The sequence below is a fragment of the Stylophora pistillata genome, chromosome 10 (genome assembly GCF_964205215.1).
Source record: "Stylophora pistillata chromosome 10, jaStyPist1.2, whole genome shotgun sequence".
In the NCBI taxonomy this organism is placed as follows: domain Eukaryota; kingdom Metazoa; phylum Cnidaria; class Anthozoa; order Scleractinia; family Pocilloporidae; genus Stylophora; species Stylophora pistillata.
In genome coordinates, this window is record NC_142528.1 from 24,552,657 (window position 1) to 24,577,833 (window position 25,177).

General features: G+C 39.2%; 1 protein-coding gene and 1 pseudogene across 1 annotated transcript; both read right to left on the reverse strand.

The window, feature by feature from the left end:
- Positions 1-2,180: 2,180 nt before the first annotated feature.
- LOC111321458 (melatonin receptor type 1B-B-like) lies at positions 2,181-3,569 on the reverse strand (annotated as a pseudogene).
- A 1,984-nt stretch (positions 3,570-5,553) lies between these two features.
- LOC111321415 (centrosomal protein of 131 kDa) lies at positions 5,554-23,917 on the reverse strand. Its single transcript, XM_022924289.2, has 29 exons — positions 23,558-23,917; positions 22,631-22,706; positions 21,969-22,104; positions 21,619-21,697; positions 20,192-20,749; positions 19,950-20,084; positions 19,427-19,636; positions 19,035-19,141; positions 18,742-18,869; positions 18,185-18,213; positions 17,679-17,731; positions 17,461-17,502; positions 16,433-16,499; positions 15,733-15,806; positions 14,844-14,967; positions 14,212-14,444; positions 13,509-13,605; positions 13,071-13,160; positions 11,913-12,040; positions 11,606-11,753; positions 10,840-10,917; positions 10,385-10,459; positions 10,130-10,192; positions 9,473-9,558; positions 8,982-9,066; positions 8,011-8,165; positions 6,417-6,545; positions 6,222-6,282; positions 5,554-5,982 (listed from the first exon to the last, which is right to left on the reverse strand). The coding sequence occupies exons 1-29, from the start codon at positions 23,705-23,707 to the stop codon at positions 5,914-5,916; spliced, it is 3,465 nt and encodes a 1,154-aa protein (XP_022780024.2). The 5' UTR covers positions 23,708-23,917; the 3' UTR covers positions 5,554-5,913.
- Positions 23,918-25,177: the final 1,260 nt, after the last annotated feature.

The window sequence follows — 25,177 nt, forward strand, 5'->3', positions numbered from 1 at the left end:
TTAAAATAGCAAAACTTCACGCCTCTTTATTATTAGTCGTTTGGTTTAGACACTGCCTCATTCGAATTGGTTTTTGTCATTCTTTCTGTCTTATCGTTGTCTGAGCTAATATTTCGATGGTCTCACTCAAGATTTAGGTAGTATTATTGTACTACGCAGACAAAAAAGACTATTTCGCGATATTTTGACCGAGTTCGAATATCGTTAAGTACAATAGAAGTATTTTACATGCAGAAGAAAGGCACGCTTGCATATAGTGCAAAAGGGGTTTTTGACCGTTAGCAACGTAATCCAGTTTCGTATGGGAATATTTAATGCGGTTACAGAAATACTGCTTATGGTTTCTGAGAGACTCCGCTTCAATATCCGTTTTGAATGAACACGTCAAGTTCGGTGCATCATGAAAATTTCGGATCAATGATACTATCTGAGAAACAGCACACCCACTCCTCCCCTAGCCAAACAACAGTGACCTGATAACTGATGTTGGGCTTGGCGAGGGATAGGTACGCAGTTGTTTAGATACCGACAACGATCCAATATTTCTGTTTAACTTATTATTCATCCGCATAAAACTTGTTGTTCCTCCTTGGCTTGATACAGCGTTGTATATATTTGACGTCACACCCACCTAATATTTTGAAGTTTCATTCTAGTTGGTAATCGTAAATACAAATAAGGTCTTTGAAGCATACCATCCCATGTTAAATTCTTTCTCAATCCGGACAGTGGTCATTGAACCTCTTAAGATTTCAAGGTTGTTTGTTACTTGGAAATTGAAGAATCACAGGAGTTAGCGCTCTGTAAAGCGTCAAGCAACCCTCACTGCACTTGATAGAATGATTTGCAATACAGTACATTTTAAAATCAGAAGTCAAAGTTCAAGAATTACTCTAGCTGCGAAAGCGATAACAGAAGGTAGATTATGATGAAAAGTAGCTTGTTCCAGGCGTTTAGCAGGTAAAACGGTGCGAAATCCGTGCTAAAAACGAAACAGCGCGATAGTGGCGGCAAAAAGAAACACTGAGTTATCAGCTAGAGAAAATAAGGGGGTATTGTTTTCACACGTCTCTTGCATCTATTAATTAGTTCACTCACTAGATTACTGTGATGTGGTCTGGCCTGTTTACTGGGAATTGGGGGAAGGGGGCATTGTTAGATCTACCTTTAATCGATTGAAAACTGCTTAGCAGTCTGGTAAAGTCCCCCGCACAGTGTTGTAAAGCGCCATGAGCTCAGGATATGAGCGCTATATAAATAGAAGTTATTATTATTTTTATTATTATTATTATTATTATTATTATTATTATGTGATGAGCTATTCTCGACCGTGAAAACATTTTTTAAGCTGCTCACCTCGAAAGAAGAGGGTCAATCAAAATCAGTCCCTACTGTCTCAGAACAGAATAAGGAAATATTATCTTCCCGATTTTCTTCAGGAAAGATTGAAAACGAAACTCAAAATGCTGATACTCTACCACCACAAAAATTTTTAAGTTTGTGAGGATCTGTCAAAAAACTGAAAGTCTCTAAGAAAGAAGCGGCTAATACCAACTTATCTAGATCACGGATCTTAACTCCTTTCGCGATTCCCAAATCCCGTGTCCCGGTTCCTACTCCTATATATCAGATTTTTTTTTTTCTAACTAAGAAAGCCACTTTTTAGTCCTTCCATCTGAACATGCTTCAAATGCGCAAAAAAATAAAAGTTGTCATTTTATGATCCGTCCAACGCGAGCAATCGTATAGAAAACTAAAATAAAAGCTTAGGTGTATATACACGGCCAGACGGGTTGACGAGAGTTGCTCCGGAAAAGCCGGACGAATATGAGGTGAGAAACATAGAACGGAAGTCGCGCTTTAGTGAATTTTTTGCTCTAAATCGAAAAAAAAAAGAAAAAAAAGAGGAAATTGGTTTTATTGTAGAATTGTCTTGTGGTTGTCTCCCATGTCCCCGTCTATCGTGTTCCTCTCAGGTTAAAACGAAATTTCAACACTTAGTGGTCATGTGATAACAATAGTATTGAGCAGGCCGGACGGGAAAATATTTGACATTCGGTCAAGATGCGCTGTGCTCAGTCCTTGCGTCATGACCTCCAACTCCTTCCGGCCCTTCCGTGCACTCGCCGTCAATAGAAAAATAATCTTTGGAAAATAATCTTTCAGACGACTGCATTAAGACTTATAAAGCTGATTTATTTCCTTTTTCTAAAATACAGTACTTAAGAACAGATTTTCAGGCATCTGAGGTGACAATCCTAATACAAATGTCCTTAATCAAGGTCGATGTTTTATTAAAAGAAATTTGAACAGCGTCGTAGAAGAAGGATGCCTCGCCTCTTGAAAATGAAGAGGAGAGACTCAGATCGTTCCGATATATCTTGGTCTTGTTGTTTTATGGAAATACACGAACGTTAGAAATTTACAATTCAAACAGCTAAGCATAAGTCGTTTCTGATTCAGTTGTAGCACGTTGTTGACTCTGAACCGTCTAGGTAGACATCTCGAGTACAAATTCAAAAATCCCTGTCTGATGTCGGAATTGCGTAATCCATAGAGAACGGGATTGCACATACTGTACAGATAACCGAGTATTTAAAAGGAGGCTATGTCAAGTGCGCGGGGTAAAGGCTTTGGGTAATACACATCGAAGAACATGATCATGGCAAATGGTGCCCAGCAAATAACAAACAGGGTGACCACAAAAATGAACGTGTTTGTGATACTGGTTTCTTCTGGTGTCACTTGAAATCCGGGAGAAGGCGACTGTGATTTTGACTTCGAGTCGGCTGCACGTCGTTTGCCCGTCTGCGATCTTTCAATTGTGTGGTGCCTCGGTTCCCTTTGCGGGATCGCTGAGATGAGCAGGGGCGACAGCCATATTCCTTGCTGTTGCCATTCGTCTCTTGATATTCTTAGTAAACTTGAGAATGTTACAATATGAAAACGTCATTACTGAAGGGGGACCAAAGAAGCAGACGGTAATCATAAAATACATGTAGAAAACACATTTGAAGGCCAGTAGACAAAACAGTAAGATTTCCCAGGGATGAAACAATATTCTGCCCAGCCTAGAAGAGGAGGAGAAGCCAAAAATATTGCGACTGCCCACACTGCAGCGGCATAGAGCAAGGTTTTTCTCCAGGTGAATGTCTTTGAGTAAGTGTTCCATCGGACGATGTAGAAATATCGGTTGATAGCGTTCATGCCAAGAGACATAACCGGTGCAATAAAGGATAAAATTGTGAAAAAGCCGAGCGTCACTCAAGCAGTCTCCCCAAACACCCAACGGTCTTTGACTATAGTCGCAATAGTCAATGGAATGCTTAAAATTGACACCATGATGTCGACCGCGGCCAGATTGAGAATATAATATATAGATTTAGCCAAGCCTAGAAGCGGAGCTCCCAAGTTCGTAATATTAATGATAACATAAAAGATGTGCATTTGCCAAGACTCGCCTCAGACACCCCTCCCTTCGTTTTGATAGTCTCCCCTACTCTACCCGTGCAATCTGAAGGCACTTACGTACGTACGCTCGCTCAGTCACGTGACAACCAAACGAAAAGAGATTGACCATATTCCATGGGTATGGGGCTCTGCTCCACGCGCGCGAAGCGCGCGTGGGAGTCCCGCTACAAGTTGGTGACGGTTCGAAGATCTTTGTCCTTGTAGATGATGACGAATAAGCTGATGTTACCGATAAACGCAGTTAAACCAATGTAACAGAGGGCGGTTGTCTCCAAAATGACAATTGATATATTTAACGGCATGGTTTGGTCACACACCTCAGGAAGAACTTCTTCCAAGCTCAAATTATCAAGTTCTTGTTAAAGAAATTTTCAAAGTAACTTAACGTCGACAATGATTTTTTTAAAAACCCGTTACTAACTAGAAAACCACTGCGAAATTTACATTACTGTCAGGTGGCTGCTTGATTGGCAATCTGTATATCGGAAACATGGATATCTCTGATTTTATCCTATTAAAGGATTCATTCCAATGAAAATGGCTTCCGTGTTTACGTCTTTTTGTCGTCATGGTGATAGCGCGCGTAAAGAAAGGCCGGTGTTTGCAATGAAGAGTTTGTTTGAGAATAAACATATGAGTGGGACAAAATTTAGAAGGTTGGTGTGTGGAGCTTAAATTGGAAAGTACTCAAGGAATAAAAGCATAACACATCTCAAGGAGCCTACAAAAGAGAAAAAAATAACCTTAAAAGCATTCTTCATGCACTCAATTCGTGAATGAAAGGGAGGAGGAAATTTTACCCAACGAAAGGTTCTCCCGGAGGATTTCATGATACAGTGGTGTTATATTACCTCGTCCACTTATTATCTGAAGACGACAAAAGTGTAAAAAGGGGATTATTTCTGACATAAAACAGCAAACTGTTACACTTGAATCCTACAGTCACTGAAGTGCAATTACGTGCAATGAAAGAAAAAGAAAAACATGGTACATCGATGAAAAAAGGGAAATTGCCATCGAGTAATGCACCAGTTATAGCAATATGCATAAGCTTTGCATGATATTTTTTTGTTTGGACGAAATCATGACCTGCCACGACAGGAAACCGCGAAAATGCTGAGGAAATTGCCCTGGAAAAACCATCACTGTATATATTACGCCCACCACATTTCCGTTGTTTAATCTGGGGAAAACCTATCGTAAAGGCAGCTTTGGCCATTTTAAAAGAGGAAATCACTGTCTTTGCGAACAAAGCACAAGAGGAAATGACGTAAATCAGAAAGGATTGCTGTGAACTGACACGAGGCATTTAGAACGAATTGATGAAGAGGCGCCAGACTAGAATATAAACCGCTACTTCTTATCACATCTGCCCCCGCCTTTTAACGATATAAATCTTTAATTATAAAAACAATCCTGATTTGAAGATTTACCCACCAAGCCTATAGGTTACGATGAATTGTTCTAAAAAAAGCTATGCAACAACACAGAAGAGCTTTATAGGTGATCTTGCGCAATGTTGGCACCCACGAGGTTGCTGTTTAGCTTCGGAGGCCGAATAAACCATTAACCGTCCAAAACCAGCTCTGGTCCAAAGCTATCGTACTCGTCTACAGAAAGTTAACATACAAAAAAACTCTTTGCAGAGGCGGCGGAACGTTTTTGAGACGTGGGGGATGGGGGGAGGGGGGAGGGGGAAAGAGGAGAGAGGAGGGAAGGCCATGCCATGCGCGTGCGCATCTCCCTGGTGCAAGCAAACCTCTTTGCAATCTTTACTCTCTCCAGTGTGTCTGCAATCGATTTGCGATTTCCTTTTATTTCCGTCTCAGTCTAAAATATTTCAACTTAACCTTCGATTGGGTTCCCATAAACAAAATAAATCAGGTATAATTTCGTAGACACGCTGTCTGGTCTAATGGCGAATCGCTACAATTGAGAAGCCTCTAGTACACAGGCCGGAGCTGATGAAAAAAATTTCACAACATATTATTTCGCCAAGCACGATGCTGATAAGCGCATTTGTGAAAAGATCACGAGCTTGAATCTTTTGCCAATTTTTATGCGGCACCAAGAGAATAAAAACACCGGAGTAAAAAATTTATTTCTGTCGTTCACAATGTACGTAACATCATAAATAGTCATACATGATGGTTGCTCTGTTGACAGAGAGATCGAAAATCTTCATTTGGGTCTGAGCAGTAGAAACAGATTCTTGGGCAAAGGTTACTCCATCAATGAGACTAGTCCATTCGAATTCTCCCAATATTGTGGGATTTGAATGTCCATTTGAACTCTTAACAATGCACGAAAACTATCTGACTTCGTTTGACATTCGGTAGAGTTTACGCATACCAAATTAAATCGCGCTGTCTTCGGCAGGACTCGGCACTAGTTCGGGGGATGATGCAAAACGTGGACACTGTTCGGATTCATGAGTCCGCTTCACGACAGCAACTTCTTTCTTTGTTCTTGGAGTAAAAATTCCAAATGTTCTGCTCGTTTCATGGCGGCCTAAGTAAACACAAAAACAAATGTGTGTAAAAAGAAAAAAAGATGGGTGTAGAAAAGTATTTTTGCCTATAAGAGGCTTTCACTGATCTAAATATCCGTCAAAGCGCTAGCACTTCTCACTGGCAAACAAAAAGAAAGCGAGTATAAAAAATGCCGCTGCTGCCATGCAGGGAAATATGTGACGCGTATGACGAGAGGGAAAACACGGGTTGATGAAAAATTTACTTCAAAACTCTCACCTGATGTTGCTCTCGTAGTGTTTTCATTGTTTCTTCTTTTTTAGCTATGGCCTGTCTTACTCTAGCGGTAAAAAGACAGGATAAGTTTCAATAACAAAATGACAAACTAGACCCATACAAACACAAAACCACTGAAATATCTCCACGTCAGTAATATATTTGTACACTAAAGGGAACTGGTCGCAATTTACTAACCTTTTATGCACTTCTTCCATTTCTTGCTCTTTCTCCCGCGTAACTCGATCTATTTCTAATCTGTGACGGGCCTTCATTTCGCTCACTTCTGTTTTCAAACGCTTGTTGTCTTCGTCAGTTGTCACAAGCCTGAAAAAAAGTAGAAAATCGTTGAATATCCGTTGACGTTACACCATTTTCGAGTTTCAAAACCCTCACTTTGAAAACGAGGCTTAGTACAAAACCCGTGCTGTGAAAAATGAGTTTCAATTTCGTGAGAAAGGAACATTACTTCATCATAACGGCAATAAGATGGAACGCATTTTGATTGAGTTCACTACAACCGAAATAAAATCAAAGGTCACTCAGAACAAAGGATGTCAAAAGGAAAAAATGGGAGTTACAATTAAGACATCTGCCAAACCTCAACACCCTAATGTCAAAAGACAAGTTCTCCATCCTGTTCTTTATACATTTCCTATGACACTTGCAAGGAGAATTTGTTCATTAATCGAGAGCTTCTTGAGTTTGTGATCATTCCCTTCATTTTCATGACCTTGTTGATTGATTGATTGAATTGATTATAAAGTTGGGAGAAATTAGAAGCAAATCACTCTTGCGTGTAAAGGGTTAAAGGAAAACGTGTGCCCAGATCACGCTTGGTTTTCTACTTTTGCATTTCATTGGTTGAGGTGGTGGCGTGATTTTGTTTCTAGCCAATCACAAAGAGTAGTGAAGAAAAACCAATGTAAGCCTGGATTACTTTTACAGTCAAACTGAGTGAAGCGTACCCCTCAGGATTACATTAATGATTTGATTATTTGAATATTGAACCCGCTAATCGTTTCAGGAGCGCAATAACGAATTGAAATTTGAACATGGAACCCGCTAACCGTTTCAAGAATGCAATAATGGATTGATTATTTGAATATTGAACCCGATAACCGTATTCGTTTTGAAAAGGCGCGGATCATTGTTAAAATCAGAAGTCCATTTCTGATTGGATTATGCGAACGCGTGATGATGGATCGGAACTATTTCAACATGACGTCAGACATGGCGGGTAAGGTGAGTGCGAGTGTTGTGTAGAACTTCTTGTAAATGTTGAAAATGGAATGTTATCGAGAGCTTTTTTCGCCTATTCACATCTTGACGAACTTGTAGAAATTCTTGTGTGTATTCATGGTCGGAAAAATAGTTTACGGGCGAAGCCATCGCAAGACTTCTTTTATTTCGTTAATATTTGCAATCGACTGTTTTCGCAGTGTTTTTACAGTGCAGTTTGTTCATTTTCAGGATTCCTCGTCGAAAAGAACAATCTTATTGGACTTCAGAAATGGACTTCTAATTTGAACAATGATCCGCGCCTTTTCAAAACGGATACGGCTATCGGGTTCAACATTCAAATAATCAATCCATAATTGCATTCGTGAAACGGCTAGCGGGTTCAATAATCAAATAATCAATTCATTATTGCATTCTTGAAACGACTGGCGGGTTCAATATCCAATTGATCATTTCATTAATGTAATCTTGAGGGGTACGCTTCACTTAGTTTGACTGTAAGAGTCAATTCAAATTTAATTACTAGTGAAGCCTTTCTTTCGTTGCAAACCTGTCAGCGAACTCCTGCCGAATGATGTCCGCCACCTTTCCTCTCTCCTCCTGCAGCCGTTTAGCTACTTTATCTATCCCCTCTACCTCTTCATCCTTTTGCTTCAAAATGCTCTTCAACCGTGCGTTTTCTCCTTCGACTTCGGATAAACGACCCTGTAACATAACGAGTGCTTCTGCTATGATTGGGAATTTAATTCAGTTCAATAATTTCCAGCAAAAATTCGTTTGCCCTGATGATGACAACAGAGGGATCTGGAGCTTGGAAGGGAACAAGTGGTAAATTCCCTTCCGTGCGCAATTGATTATTAAAAGAGGCGTTTCCAGAGACAAATAGAAATTCGCAAATCAGAATCAAACGCGGGAAAAACCAAATTGAAAATTCCACTCCCTCACCATTATACTGCCAAAGTAACCAGTCAAAATTTAACTGGAAAATTATAATGGGCAGTTTTTCATAACTAGAACTGTTTTCGATTGAGTGTAATAAATAAAAAAGCAAAGACATCACAATTGCCAATCAAAAGGAAGGAAAAACCCACAAAGAGCCAATCATAATCCAAAGTCAAAACAAGCAAACTCCCTAAAGCGCGGGAAAAACGCTGGTGACCAAGTCGTATATTGGTTTTAGCTTGCATCTGATTGGTTGAGATGATAGCGCGAGTTTTCTGAATCAATCACGTAGCGAAGTAAAGCAAAACAAGTGCAACCCAAAAATACCATCGACACTCAGTTGAAAACTGCCTTAAAACATCGATTAGGAGTCACCGTAGCCCTTTCTGACTAGCTCTTGGTGCGCGAAAATAGAAACCAAGGAACAACTGATCGGTGCGCATCTTGATTCTACGTCGTCAGTAGGAACTCCCCAAGTGTCGTATCCAATCTCAAGTATTCCGGAAAAAAAAACATGCAAAGCTTGCAAGACATACAGACCTTTCTTGCTGATATATACCAGGCGTGTTTGGTTCTCACCTTCATGTTGTTGTATTTTTCCTGCATATTCCGTTCGGATTCCTCTAGTTCTTTCAATTCAGATTCGTACTTATCTCTTACCCGCCTTAAAGCCAAAAACACACCGTTAGAATTCATGGTTTCTTAAGGTAAGTTTTGAGAGCGCCGCTTGTGGCAGAAAGGTCTTTTTTACGTTTTCGCTACATAACAAAGAAATTGTCTGTATTCCTGAGTTAGTTACTCATTTTGGTTTAGGTTGGCGCGATGTTTAAATCATCTAGAAGCAAACTGACGAATTTTCTACTCGTTTTAGACTAAATTTTACAACTAGTACCACGACAGTAATTGAAAAACCACCAGCTCGAAGACTTATTTTAAGCTAATTTCACTGAAATAGAGCATGGACTTTTCACTCGTCAATCGTCGAAGACTGCATATATTGGTCGCATTCTTGCCCAAAGATCATATGAAATCAGGCTCAGGTCAGGAAGATGTCAATTCTAAGCACTTACTTGATTCTGTTCTCAGCGGCTCGCTCACATTCTTCTCTCGCTAACGATGTCTCTTCTTCCAGTCTGGAAATCACCATCTCAATTTCCTACGATAAACAATATGGGTGAAAGAAAAAAAGAGAGACAGCCAGACAGGTAGATAGACAGAGAGACACACAAAAAGACACAAAGGCACACAGACGCATAGACAGGCAGGCAAACAGACGGACAGACAAATGAACAGAAAGACAGGAAGAAAGACAGGACCAGCCGAAGCATCAAGTAAGTCTTGCTTCTCCTACAACTAGAAGTATAACGAAATGCGAAAGCGAACATCAATAAATTCCCACGAGCCTCTCCTCAAGAAGATTTGGATTTTATCAACTGAGTTGATAATGTAAATTAGCCACCGTAAAGGTTTCAAAGCTGACGTTTCGAGCGTTAACCCTTCGTCAGAGCGAAAGACGAAGAGCTAACGCTTGAAACGTCAGCTTTCAGACTCTTTACGGTGGCCAATTTACATTATCAACTGAGTTGATAAAACCCAAATTACCTTGTTACTCCCACTGACGCAGCACCACTGGCAGTTTCTTAAGAATCTTACCGCCTCTCCTCAAGAACACTGAGATGAATAACAAGACTAATTCTTGCTAAGCCTAAAACGCTAACTTTACTTACTCTATCGCGTCCTTCCCGAACAGCTTCTTTTAGTTCCCGCTCTTTCGTCATTAACACGGCATCCTGTAAACAAACACGCCAAACAAACAAACAAACACAAAAGGGACACAGTCAGGCAGCCTAGGTAGATAACCTCGGCATATCTCCGAGAGAATAATAAACGGCCAGAGGTCAGAATTTTAGGAACTTTTATGACATAACTGATGAATCAAACCCAAAAGGGGAAATTTGAGTTCCGTTAAAAAAGTACCCTACCTGCTTCTTCATGTAATTTTCAATCCAGCCTTGCTTTTCAATCTCCAGCCTTTCTTTTAACTCATTCATTTCTAACTGCAACGCAAACCAAATCCGACCTTAGATACAACGATTCCCTAAGTAAACTTGTATTTCATCAATGGAAAAAGACAAACATGTCTGGATAGACAGACATCTATATAACACTCTTCTAAAGCCACTTTTAGTCTTAAGGATTAGATACCGTAAATGCGGCACCAGAGGAGTGTGGGAATTCCTTCGGTAGAAAAGTAAATGTTCAATTTACTCTCAATTTGCTTTACTGTTTCTATCTTTACTGAGTCCTTAATTAGGCTTAGAATAGCAGTGTACAAGAACGAAGGTTAAACTCGACTAAGCATTAAATTGAACCACAATATATCTATCCACCAATGCTGCTTAAGGATAAATGGCCAGTTATATGAGTATTTCTTTACCTGATGTTTCCTTTCCTGATCATCCATAGCTCTTTGATGCGAAGTTTGCATCTCGAGAATTGACTTTTTGTGAGACTCCTACAAACATAAATACTACTTGAACTCCAAAATACGACAAAAATTAGTTAAACTTTGAGCTTGTGTTCGCTACTAATAGTAGTTCTGTTTGCACATTCGTAGCTCAACAAGATAGACCAGGGCTATATTTTGAATTATGCGATGTTTTGTTTACCTTTGATTAACATTCCAACGTCAAGAAGGCAACAGAAAGTAAGCACAAACATACTAACATTCCAGCACAAATGCTGCAATGTGATTGGTGACGCTACTAGGTATCTATTACGCGATAGCTAGCAGGTTAAGGAAACCTAACAATGATCAGCGGTAAACGTCGAGCTGATACTGTGACGTTTTGGGCGACTGGTAGATTAACACCGAACCAGATATATTTTGAGTGCAAGATTCATATCGGGCCCACAACCTCGTTGCCCGTTAATTAACAGTTAATTAACAGTTCAATAAAAATTGAAAAACACTCAAAAGGCGATGACGAAACAAAAAGAAGAAGAAGAAATTAAGATGGCTAAAGACCAAAAATATTAAAAAAAACGAATTGCGTACAACAGAATTGAAAATGACAGCCAAAGTACTCAGAGGAGGGCCTATTGGAACGTTTAGGATACATGTATTTCCCGTCCTTAATCAAACTTTATCATAGTTGTTTGGTTTACCTGTGGTTCTAAATCCACAAGACACCTTCACTCACCTCTAAGGCAGAGCGTGCATCGTCCAGTTCCTGTCGTTGTTTCTGACCCTGTAGCGCAACTCTTTCCTTTTCCTCCTGTACTTCAGCGTATAATCGCCGCCTTTGTTGTTGATAAGCTTGTTCCTCCTGCTCCAGCTGCTTTTCATACCTTCACCAACAAAAGAAATGAACACCAAATTATAAAATTCACCAAGGAAACCAGCAAACACACTCGTTTAAGGTTCAAACACCGACGATGATGTGCTATCTGTCGTTCTAGCTGTTGGTTAACACCGAAAAGAAAATTCACACGTGAGAGAACATTTACCTTTGTTGAGAAAGTTCTCTCTCTCGTGCACAGGCGTTTTCCTTCTCTCTCTCCAACTGATCTCTCAGTTCTTCTATTTGCTGTATGTATCTTCTACCTGCACGTTCATCGGCCTCCAGCAACTCCGCCTGTCATCGAATAAATATATCTTATTAGACATAATTCGGAGCGAAGGGCTAACGCTCCGACGAAGGGCTAACGCTCGAAACGTCAGCTTTTGTAATCGTTACGGTGGCCAATTTACCATTTCAACTCTGTTGATCTTTCCAAATTATTTCGTTACCCCCACCGACGCAGCCCCAAACAGTTTCTTTCGAAACTATCAGCCTTTATTCATTTGTTACCTTATTAGACGTTTTGTTGTGTAGTATCGCTGAGTATTTTTACGAGATGTGTCGTATTTTGACGAGCCCGTAGGGCGAGTCGAAATACAAATAACGAGTAAAAATACTCAGCGATACTACACAACAAAACGTCTAATAAGTTATTTATTATCCAACACGCCAAACTGTTGTTTCTGCGGGCGAATTTCGCGGATATTTATTTACGGGAGTGCGTGACAGAAGTATGCGAAGTGGAACGGAATTGGCGCGTTGTTGTGTTGCTGTTTCTATTGTCTTCACTAAATGAAGAAATTTTCTGGTCGTCAAGCTGTTTTTCTTCGTTCGATTCATCAAATGAACTTGGATCTATATTTGCCAGCCATTCTGACTCTTCGTCGTCGGAAATATGATTGAAATTGTCCGCCACTTTTTTTTTTTTCCGTAACTACCATCCAATATTCTTCGCTTGCGCGATGCGAGAAAACCAGTTTAACCGGTACTACAATAGACGAGAACAAATACCGCGTGATATTTGTACTCGTCTATGGCGTTATTCGTACTCGTCTAGGTGTAGTTGGATAATAATTCACTGTTACAGAGCTTCGTTCTTTAATCCGTGTTGACACTATAGGTAACAAGGAAGTGGGGTAGGGGAGGGGAGGGGAGGGGAGGGGAGGGATATGTGAAAACATTCTTCTACATTTATTTCATAGCAAGAAAAGGTGAGCTTTTGATAGACAGTGAAGCGCCAACGATTAACGTTTATCAGAGGGAACCAATCAGATTTCCAGATTTGCAATACGTCATGATCAGAAGATACTAATGAGATTCACACCTGATGAGTAGACTTGATCTTTTTCACTTCCGCTTTATGCTTAGCAATCAGTTTCTGTATGTCGGGTTCCAGTCCTTTGACCGTGACTTCCTGTAAATTTCAAACCGAGTTTACAAGGCGTAAGTTAAGATTGCACACGAGCCTCGGTATGAAGTGCACGGGAGTATTGATACTCCCTTGGAAGGGACGCTAGTCAGTCGCCGATAGCTCTCAGTATTTTGTCTGTATCTGTACCCATTGATCTCCATGTTGACGACAGGTGGAGCGAGTCGAGCGTATTTCCGAGAACTCAACCCAGACCTCTCGCTGCTGACTCAAGGGCGCCAAATAAGCGGTTACCGCGTTTCCCTTATGGCATAGGGTGTATCAAGCATTTTTGAAACTACTGGAGGCGAAAAGACAATGTTTGCGTTATAACCGTTACTGTGGATTCGCTACCTTGATTTGTTGAGTTTTCTCATTTATCCATTTTTCTCGTCGTAATTTTTCCGCTGCCAGTATCACTTCCTTTTGTTTCTTTAGTTCAACTTGATGACTAAAAAGGAAAAAAATCCCATCATATATCATTTCTCAAATTGCGACTGGTTTGTGGTACCATCAACGAAAGCGAGGCTATAAAAACTTTTGCAACCATTTTTTTTAGAATCTCTATAATCATTGGATATTTCAGGACCAAGAAAGTTCACGAAGAACATTTACTGAATACTCAAAATTGTCAGGAAGTAGTTGTTATCTTGATTTAACACCAAATTTAGTAACTAATCAGGGGCGTAGCCAGGATTTTTCAAAGGGGGAGTCACAGAGGATACTCACCATTTACACCGATGCTCTCCTGCGTGTATCAGCAGGCTCAGTCGTATTATCGCGGCATGAAGGCCCATATCAATGGCTTTTAAGGCTAAGATATTGTCATGGCGTTTTCGCCACCTGAATATTGTAGGTTGTTTGCTCTAAAGAAGACCTATCAAGGGGGGGGGGGGGGGTCACGGGCCCCCCCAGGACCCCCCTGGCTACGCCCTTGCTATTTTGCAAGGAAATATGTCAGTAGTAGCTGGAGGGGAGTATTAACAACCAGATCTCGGGAGTTAAAGGGCTTAATTTAGAAATGACCGAATTTCCACCGGAGTCAAAAGAAACTCACTTCTCCTCCATCTGTTTGACTTTATCTCCGTACTTCTTGTCCGTACTTTTCAGCTTGTTCACTACTTCCTCACACCTCTCCCCTAACACCTTTTTGTCGTCAATCAGCTGGTCGATGAAGGACAAATGTCTCTGAATGGCTGCTTCATACTCCTGTCGCTGGATGGCCAGCCGTTGTTTTGCGTCTTTTTCCATCTCCTTCGCTTGCCTCAGAGTGAATTCACGCTGTTGGTTCTAATGTGAGAGACAAAACATAATCAACAGTGTAATTATGACAATGGCAGATTCAAAAGGAGGGTGTGTGAGTTTTCTTTTCGACTGATTAAAAAAACCATTATGCATAGCGTGAGAAGCAAAATTCGCATCTTTAAGTGACAAAAGATTATTTCCCACCCCTCCCAGATAACTTCCTATCCCTTCCAGACTATTTCTCATCTACTTCCAGGTCATTTCCCATCCCCTCCCAAATCCTTTTCCATTCTATCCCATTTCATTTCCCATCCTCTCCTAGATCATTTCCTATCCCCCTCCGGATAATTTTCCATCCCCTCTCTGATCATTTTCCATCCCCTCCTTCATCCTTTTCCATTCTCTCTCTAATCATTTCCCATCCACTCTCAGATCATATCGTACCAAAGCTCTTTGAAGCAGATCATTGGTCCTCTTCTTCTCCTCCAGTTCTATTTTGACAGCCATCATGGCTGTTGTAACATCCGAGGCAGCTGCTGCGGCTGACTCTAACGCGGCCTCTTCCTTCCTGCAACGAAGAAAGAGCGTTTAGAATGTCAAGCATGTGACCAGACAGGAAACAAAACGTAAGTTGACTACGTACATATTACACCCAGATTATCAGACCACAATATATAACAAAGGTGATCTTGTAATTCGACTACGTCGCGTTGCCGCAACTTCTCCAACTTCTGGTATAGAATGACTAGGAGTGGTGGCCATTTATATTATTAACTCCGTTGATAAAACCCAAATTACCTTCTTACTCCCATCGACACCGACGCAGCACTACAGTTTCTTTAGAAACTAGCCCCCCTTTATTCATCTACAGTACCATCTCCTATGGGTTTCAATAGCCTTCTTCTATGAGCTACTGCCGATTGTGTAATATGCGGCCGTTTCCGGAAAAGAGGCTGTAAGGCGAAACCCAAACACGAGAGCCTGCTCGCAAGCTCAACAGACAGCAGTAACAGGTTTTTATAGGTAACGGTAGACCACTAGCCTGCGTCGCAGACAGTCTAAACCGCCGATATAGACTATACCGGGGATTGTGTGACACGTCCGGCTGCAACGCAGGCTATAGACCACCCGTAACCGGCTTTTTTTTTTTAAACCCCTGGCCCCTCCTCCACCGTATTTTGTCACATTTCCCTGATTGTCTTACCAAAGAATTCTCCTTGTCATAACCTAAGGAAACGTGTAGAGAACAGTATGGAATATAGGCGTAAAGGGTTACTAAAAGTCTTCATGAGAGGCACCAGTTTACACTGGCCACATTCCTGTGAGTACTCACTCCCTGCGGTCAGCTGCCACAGAGGCTGAAGTACTTGATGATGGTAGTCCACGAGAAATGGCTCCGTCTCGTGCCTGAAAAATATTGTACAGCACCAACAAAACTAAATAGAAATGTTGTTTATTTGTAACAAGCTGAAGGTTCAGAGAAAAAAAATCAAAGTTCCCCATCGAGATTTGGACAGATCAAGGTCTGACGCTCTACCATTGCGCTACAGAGAACTTGTTGGTGACTTATGCCTCATAAGGTATCTCTCAAAATCAAGTCGACAGTCCTCAAAACTCGAGGATCGAGGCGAGTTTCGCGACGTTCGATGCGAGTTTCGAGACGTTCGAGTTTGAGTTTTAAGACGCTTGAAAAAAGTTTCGAGACACTCGAAACAAGGAAACACATTAATTTTTGCGCGATGAATTTTTAGTTTCATTAGTAACGAGGGTCTTATTTATAATTGAGATCAGTGCCGTGGAGAACATCGTGTGCGTAAAAAGATTATAAAGTGTAGTAAATTATTTAAAGATCAAGTTCTACCTTAATACATTTACACAACACTAAAAACCTTGAATTTGACGCAGTCTATATCTATATATATACCTAAGTTTGTTAGTGCCTTCATCTAAAATCGAAAGATTTGAGCAGGAGTAGAGTTCAGTGAGGTTTCAAATGCTAGCTACCGGTACCCCTTGGAAATTAATTTACTAACCTGACTTATTTCACTGATAGCATCATCTTCTGCTTTTTCTACCTCATCCAAAAACGTCAAGATACTCCTAAAATACAACGAGACACAAGTTATAGCATGGACACTTTGCAGCTTTTTTTAAGGGGGAGATGGGGTGGATTAGCAATTTCTAATGTTGTGCAGTAACAAATTTTTGTTACCGAAATCTCTGCAAGGAACTAATTTGCAACATACTCTTGCATTTGTCAAGCAAGACAACATGACAGAGCTACAAGTGAGATCAACTGGAGATGGATATTCTGAACATCAAGAATATGAATAGACACTTGATTCCCATACTAAGTTTTTCATTTGGCTAAAGAAGGTAAATTTTTGAGGCATTTTTTGTTGTTCACTATATATATATTTTTTGTTCATTTTTTTGCATATCGAGTACTTTCTACCAATCTGCCAAAACTTCACTGTCAGTGCTATACAGAAGCATGTCACATTTCTAAATAAAATAATAGTAATTCAGTTGTAAGGTTTGTAATTGACCCAGACCAACAGGTTGTTTTCAAGTCCACAATTGAATTTATACTGGAGGATGCATGTTGACAGACATGTCACACTTCTTGTTGAATCTCAAGTCCTTGATCAGGCTAATTAGCAATTATTCCACGAGCGCGCGTTGGATATGAGATGATAGATAGCCAAAGAGGCACATAGCACCAAGTTGGCTATAATCATCTCATATCCAACCAGCGCAAATGGAATAATTGTTTTATTAAAAACGCTATATTAAATTATTAAATTTCATTAAATTTTAAGCTCCCTTTTAATTTTAAGCTGACATGTGCGCTTCCCATATTTGTAGATTATGGTATATTGGCTCATATACCATAATGGCTAAGCCAATAAAAAGTCTTAAATTGCATTATCCAATGATCTAGTTTTTAATAATTTACTAATATTATGAAAGGTTATGAAAGTCTGAAGCTACTAATAATTTCATCAAAAAGGATTTTCCAATGAGTCAATGAAGGGTGCATGAATGTATAAAGCTGTACCGTAGTTTTTCAGCAGATAATGCACTTCCTGCCTGTCCTTGACTGCAATTTGGAAAAGAAAAGAAAAAACACTAAAATTTTACAATTTTCTGGGAATTTCTCTGAAAATAGGCCATCACAATCAATTGCTATAATGTAAATTCTATGGGAAATGATAAAACAGGCTCAACAAATAGAATAAGAGTCTACAATTCTGTTTCATCTCTACCAGCAGTTACCTTTCCAGCTTATCTTTGTTTAACTGACCCAGTGAAGCATGAGAAAGGTAAGCCTAAAATGCAAGAGAAAAATAAAATGGAGAAACATGATCCAACTATTTTAAAATTTATGTGTTTTTCTCCATTAATGTTAACACCAATAACGTAGCTCCATTTTCTGCCTTTAAAAGCACACACAACCCACAATTCCTCTATTAGCTCCAACAAAGGGCTAACGCTCGAAACATCAGCTTTTGTAATCGTTATGGTGGCCAATTTACCATTTCAACTTTGTTGATGTTTCCAAATTATTCTCCATTATTTGAGTTACATAAAATAAGAGGTAAATCTCTTCTTCTTACAGAATTCTATTAAAAAAAAAAACAAGATAGTTGGTGGAATTGTCAAGGATTTTTCAAAAGTGTTTGTAAAACAGCCTTCATGGATAAATACCACTGTTTGACCTGATTTAAACTTTTCCTTTATTTCACTAGCCTTGCCAAAAAAAACTTGAGAAGTAAGCATACCTTGTCTTCATCATCCTCTAAGTTTTGCCCTAAAAATCATAATTTCAAAACATCTTAAAGTTAAGAATGTGAAAAAATACCCTTGAAGCTTTTCCAAAATTGAGACCTTAACTGTGATGTTTGGACAAGAAAACTATGGAGAAAACTACAATTATTTCTAGAATGCAATAGATTGACTGCAGTGATAAATCCCATGAAATGATCATAATAAAAATAATTATTATTATTAAAAACTGGATCATTGGATAATGCAATTCAAGACTTTTTATTGGCTTAGCCATTATGGTATATCAGCCAATATACCATAATCTACAAATATGGCAAGCGTATGAGTCAGATTAAAATTAAAAGGGAGCTAAAAATTGAATAAAATTTAACGTTTTTAATAAAACAATTATTCCACTCGCGCTTGTTGGATATGAGATGATTATAGTCAACTCGGTGCTACGCGCCTCGTTGGCTATCTATTATCTTATATCCAACGCGCGCTCGTGGGATAATTGTTAATTATATTATTATTAGTATTATTATTATAAAACATTTTGAAAAGTTCTCACCCCAGCCACCAAACTTAGGTCCACTGCTGTGCCCCACTTGGAGCAGATCAGCTGGTTCCTCCTCCAACTGCTTGAGGGACTCCAAGAGGTCATCAAAGGTGGTTTTGCTTTCACCACCAACCTGAGAGCTTAAAAAAACAAAACAAAATGTATTAGTATTGCCTTGAAAAACAGTGAAATACATGTTCATCAGCTGGGAAAATTTTCTTTTTGATCTTGGAAGTGACAAGGTTGCAAATACAAGATTTTTTGCATGCTTGAGACAATTAATCAACCAAATACTTACAACATACCTTTTTAATGTCTTATCTGTGTCATCTGTGCGATCAGAGAATAGCGCTCCCGTTGCTTGCTCATCTGAAGTGGCAGCGGCTGCACTAACTTGAGATTCTCGAGATTCCTGCAGTAAAAAGAATACGGAAATACAAACTAATGCAGTCAATAATGAAAACACAATATGAATGTACAATACAGTTCAACCCTGGCATCTCAAACCATGGCAAGGTTTGAACATCATCCGACTGTGTCATATTCTTTGCTCATTTGCCTAACAATCAAGAGCTGCTTTAGTCAGTAATCAATTTTGTTATTCTTGTGACCTAAATGTTTGGTTCAGGGGTGAGATTGTAAGCAAAAATTAGTTGCTTGTCACTCTTGAGAGTCAAAGGGTCAAGTTCTGACACACCTGGAATAACTCATCAACTTTCCTTCCAACACTGCTGGCTGTCCCAGGTCTGGATGTTATTTCACTGGGATTAACTTGCTCGTTATTTTTTACAGCGTTGTTGGATGCACCTACTCCCGTGCTCTTCTTCCCTTTTGGTTTTGATTTCATTGCTGAGCCAGGAATTGCTAACTTCTTTTTGACAACTTTTCCACTAGCTTGGAGAAAAACCTGTCAAAAAACAAATTAGATCAAAGTTACATGTAATCAATGAGTACGAAAGACTTATTCTCCTCAGAACTTTACAAATAAGAATATTTCACCCCCAAAGTAGGCTTTACAATTACTAAATTTGATTATTAGGTTTCACTTGGTTTGCTCCAGCTTTGCACTTAAGACAGCAGGCATATGTAATGAGAGAAAGAGACATGTGTGCTGTTCTTGTTAACAGCTGATCTTCCAGCATGGCTAATATTCACACTTCTTCATTCTGAAAGTTGTACTCAGTTGCCATGAATTTGTACAAAACAATCATTGTCAATACCAGTTCTTCCTCTGCCTTCCTTTGATTCTCGTGTCGTTTCTCCTCTCTCTTCTTTTGTAGTTCTTCTATGGCAGCCTGTCTTGCCAATCTAGCTTTCTCTTCTCGTCGTTTCCTCTTTTCCTCTTCCCTCTGATCCTTAAGTTGGTTACGGGATGCAAAGGAGAGCTTAGAAATTTGTAAGGTTGCTGATCACCAAATTAGGTAATACCTTTTCTTTTATTGTAATATCATGACACATTTACCTCTGTCTGTACAAGTGCATAGTCACTGACCATCTGCTTCTCCTTCTCCATTTTCTTCTGGCTTAAGAGCTGCTTTACAGCATTCTGTCCACCAAGTTGCTTCCGAGATTTCCATCCACGGAACCAACGTTGAATGTTTACAGCAGCTTTCTGCCGTTTTCTGTCACCATCATCCTCCACAAGATCATCAAGAAACAATTTTGGTACATCTTCTCTTCTTGCGGTTGACTTGTCAAGTTTGATTCTTGCTTCACCTTCAAAAATATTTAACTCAAGGTTATTCTGATCGAGACCGCTATTACCAGGTCGTAAATTGTTGATATCATTTTGAAAAAAATCTTCATCAACATGATTGCTGGTCTTGCTAGCACCAGGCCACCAGTTATGCTTCTTGTCCAATTCTGTAGGAGATTGCAGGAACAGTGGGGGAACTGGTGCAGGATCAGAAGCTGACAGCCACCATTCATCAACCTCATCAGGCTGAACTCTTTGGTGTGTTGTTGCTAAAGGTCTGTCTGGTAGAGCATTGGGGCTGGCTGTAGCAGCATTGCTGTGGCGCTTAATAAAAATAACATGTTCAAATCAGTGACCTCAGATATCAGCATCACTAAAACTTTACACCCTAACATCAGTATGCATATTCTCCATACTGTTCTCCATAGATTGCCTAAGGTGCTGACAAGGAGAATTTGATCAACAATCAGGTTTTTTTTTTTTAGGTAGTGATCATTTCCCGTATTCTCAAGGCCTTGATGTTAGATCCAGGGGTGATATTGGAACCCTTGAACTCCCAAGATCAGGGCCCAGGTGTTCGAAGGCCGATTAGCGCTAACCCAGGGTTAAATGTTAATCCCAGTTTCTATATTTCTCTGTTCAAAGGCCATTTTGGGATAATTTTCCCAATTATTTTAAGAGCATTCAATCATTAAATTGTAGAAATATGGAATTAAAGTGAATTTTCTTTTAAAGCTTTCAGATCTGAAAATTTTACACTAACCCTGGCTTTTCTTAACCGACCTTTGAACAACCCCGCCCTGATTGTTACCTTGTTACGAGAGTTGGTGTTAGATCAGGATAACGACTTTTAACTGATAATTCTGAATACTCTCATTACCTGTTTGCTGGACAATGTATGGATATTACAGGGATAAGTTTCATGTTGATCACTTCTGGGGTAAAGAGAAATTAGATGCTGGCAACTCTCAGTGGAGCAAATGGTTAACACTTGACTACTTTTCCCATCAACAAAACACCAAGAATATTTTTTGCCAACAGGAATTTTTTTTTTCTTGTTTGGCCACGAGCATTTTGTCTGAATTGTTATTTCAAATGAAGCTGAATTAAAAACATCTCCTTTTTTTCATTTACTGGTACCTTCTTTTTCAAGAGTGTTTACCTGAAGCACATGTATGTGTGAGAGAAATTACCTGGAATGTTGTGGCCAGTTTAGGTTTAGTGCGGGCTTTAGCTTGAGACATGATGTGTGGGATATGGTCCTCAGAAAACCTGAGCAGAAACAAAATAAAATTTTATTTCCACATATATATACAAATTTCACTCCAAATGCACTATCACACAAGGTTGTAAGTTTTCAATGCAATCTAAGGCATCAATCAATTTAGCAGTTTAAGATTATTAAAATTTGGAATGACTTTAAAACACAACCGACAATGATGTTTGTTTCAAAAAAGAGCATAAACTGATTACAAATATTTTCCAAACAACAAGTACTGCCATTTTTGTTTGTAACTGACTTGTCGTGTCTTAAAAATGTTACCTCGCTGGCGGAATGGGTTTTTTATTCACATTCTTCCTTCTTGCTCCAGAGCTACTGCTAGTTCTTGCACTGTCACTATCGCTACCAGACACATGAACCTCATTGTGTTGTGACCTCACAATGCCTGCACTGCCACCTTAATATATTAATTACAAAGCATAATTTCAATTACTGCACATATCAACTTCTAATTAATCAAGAGCAAGGGCTGCTTTGAGAAATACTGCCATCTGTGCTCTGCTCTGTTTGCAAGAAAATGATAGAAGATCATTGTTCTCCAATGCTGCCCTGAGTAGTTTATTAAATAGGACAATTTGAATTGACAATACATCATTAGATCACAACTTGCTCAATATTCTACCACAATTTAAATAAATGAAGTTCACTGAACCAAAAAAATATGGCAAAAGAGAGTAGTCATTGGGGTACCACTTGGATTAATGGCAATGGCTATAACAGTCAAGTTTTAAGTCTCTTGGTCAACATCCCTTTTGAACTCTTATTTCAATTCAATGATCTAGTCAATAAATATATGTATTATTTGAAGTAATGTGCACGTAAAGCATGCAGAGCATTTTCAGAGTATTGAGTGACTTGTTGCACAAATCATAAGTATCATATAGAAAATGGTTTTAATCAGACAGACATAAAATATAACTTACTTCTTTTATGATGACCAGATTTCTTGAGAACGTTGCTTGTTCCAGTTACCGATAGAAAGTCACTCAGATCAGAATCCTGTTTTTAAAGTAGAATAAAGTTGTTCTAATGATGCTGCATTTATAAATAATGTTAAATACATGTGAACAATTTTCTAGTCATCAAATCATCATCAACTAAAGGATATTGCAATCACTGTTTACAATGTGCTGAAGATAATAGCAGAGAAATCAAAGTGTATTTGTTGTACATTAGGACACCTTTTAATTGAGTGTCATACAACCAAAACCAAAGAAATTAAAAGTTAATCACAGCAAGGAAAATATGTCGAGGGGCCAAAGAGAACTAAAAAATGCCAACTGTCTTAAGTGCAGGGAAATGTGAGTGGGAAAGTTGCGATTGCTTTTTGCTTTTGAATCTGATTAGTTCAGAAAGTGGCGCTAGTTTTCTGGACTTATCACGTAATGAAGAATAGCAAAACTAAAGCAATCCCGGATTTTTTTTCAACACAGAAGCACTTAAATATTGTGTGAAAGTGTGATGAAGTCTAATATTTTGCTTGTGATTCCATCTAGAATTCTGCTAATTTAAAATACTAGGTAACCATGGGAGCTACTCTTCTTATATTCATATTTCAAAAGAGGTCTCAGGTATTTAGAAGTTAAACCAACCTCAAGGTTGGGGTAGCTGCAAGAAAAATGTACAGTACCAAATATATATCACATTAAAAAAACGGCATGGCAGCTGGGTCATGACAAAAGCTGCCAAGCGGGCCACCCTCAGGTTTTTAAGCTGTTAGTGCCTCCACTTATCTACTTTAATATAAGTTCAATATCAAACGCCCAATGACAATATTTTCTGACGCTACCCAGCAACTACTCGAATGACAATTATTTGATCTTGCAAAAACGTTAACGAACAACACTTACCATACTTGCATTTGATCTTGCTGAATATTTACTTGGATCTGCGGAACTCGGCCTGTTACTCTTTGCTGAGCCAGGTCTTTTCGCTGACAAGTTTTCAGCAGATCCAGAAGCTATCCCTCCTCTTTCAAATTTCTTACTTTTTAAAGACATATCTTCTCTAGAGTTAACTCAATAAATTACTGTAAATATTCCTGTCTACCAAAAGCTTAAAAAAGGCTCTTCATCGTCCACCAGCATCGCCACTTTGTTTCCAAAATGAGCTAATCAAATTGACCACTACCTTCTTCCCGTCATTAAACAAATTTGTTGTCGTTGTTGACAACAAAATTGGCGCTTTTGCGACGCCATTATGGTTTTAGACAGGCTGAACGGCTACCAAGCAAGCCTCTACTCGAAAGGCCTGGCGGGAAGGATGTACGTCATGGAAGGAACACAGGAGGTGTAGGTGAGTAAAAAAAAACAGGAGGCAATCTTTTCTTTACTCTCTAACTCAAGGGATTCCCAAAAGAATTCTACTTTTGTATGTTGAGTGACCAAAACCACGGTCATTATTCTCTGAGAATGGCATTCCAATACTGAATCCCTGTTCTCAGAGGCTTCTGCAAGCTTGATCAGCCTACTTATTCAAGCAGATTCATGCATAGGTCATAAATGCATATCGATACGTCACTACAAGATTATGGAATAATCTACCTGACTATGCAAGAAGAGCTCCTTCTCTTAATATTTTTAAATCAACGCTGGACGAGGTCAACTTGACTACCAGTGTGGAGTGTGAATGCAACTTCTTTACATAGCTTATTTTATCCCTAGCTTGTTCCCTCTTAGTTTTATTGATTCCTATTTATTTCCTATATATGCATCATGATTCCCATATGATTTTATAGTTCCTTTTTGTTACTATTATTATCATCATTGTCTAGCTTGTTATATATATTATTTTAACCTGGCACGTTCACGTTAAAACGAGTTATACTCAATTGTGAAATGTGGATAAATAAATTACTTACTCACTTACTTACTTACTCTCTCGGGGCTGACATTTCCTGTAAAAATAATACTATCGAGGAGCTTACGATGCAAACAATTTTAACTCTTAGAAAAAACTTTTTTATTTCTGTATTTTATTTTACTTGTACAAAGCTGATCCAGAAATGAAAAATGGGAAATTGGATAACTGCCACTTTGAACTTCCTTCCTTCCTTCCTTCCTAGCGCTGCCTTCAATACAGGGATAGAATACATTCGTTTTACAAGGGCAAGAACTTCCAAGGCTTACTGAGAAAACTTTATCGTACTGTAAGTGGCAGCTGTAGGCTGAAAGCGAGAAAACGTTCCAAACACGCAGGGCCGTAGCTAGCATGAGGCAAGACGAGGCAATTGCTTCGTCTTGATTTTGGCTTTTCCTATTTTTTTTTGTTTCTTTTGCACCAGTATCGCTCGGCAATAAAAAAGTGAACTTCCACACTTGCCCAAGGCTGACTTTTCTAAAGAAAAGTGCCACGGAAAATGCTTGAAAGAGCATTTCTGAGCCTCTAGATTTCAAAATTTTCTGGGGGAGGCATGCCAGACCCAAAACTTGCCTCGTCTTGTTCTGAAGTCTGGCTACGGCCTTGACACG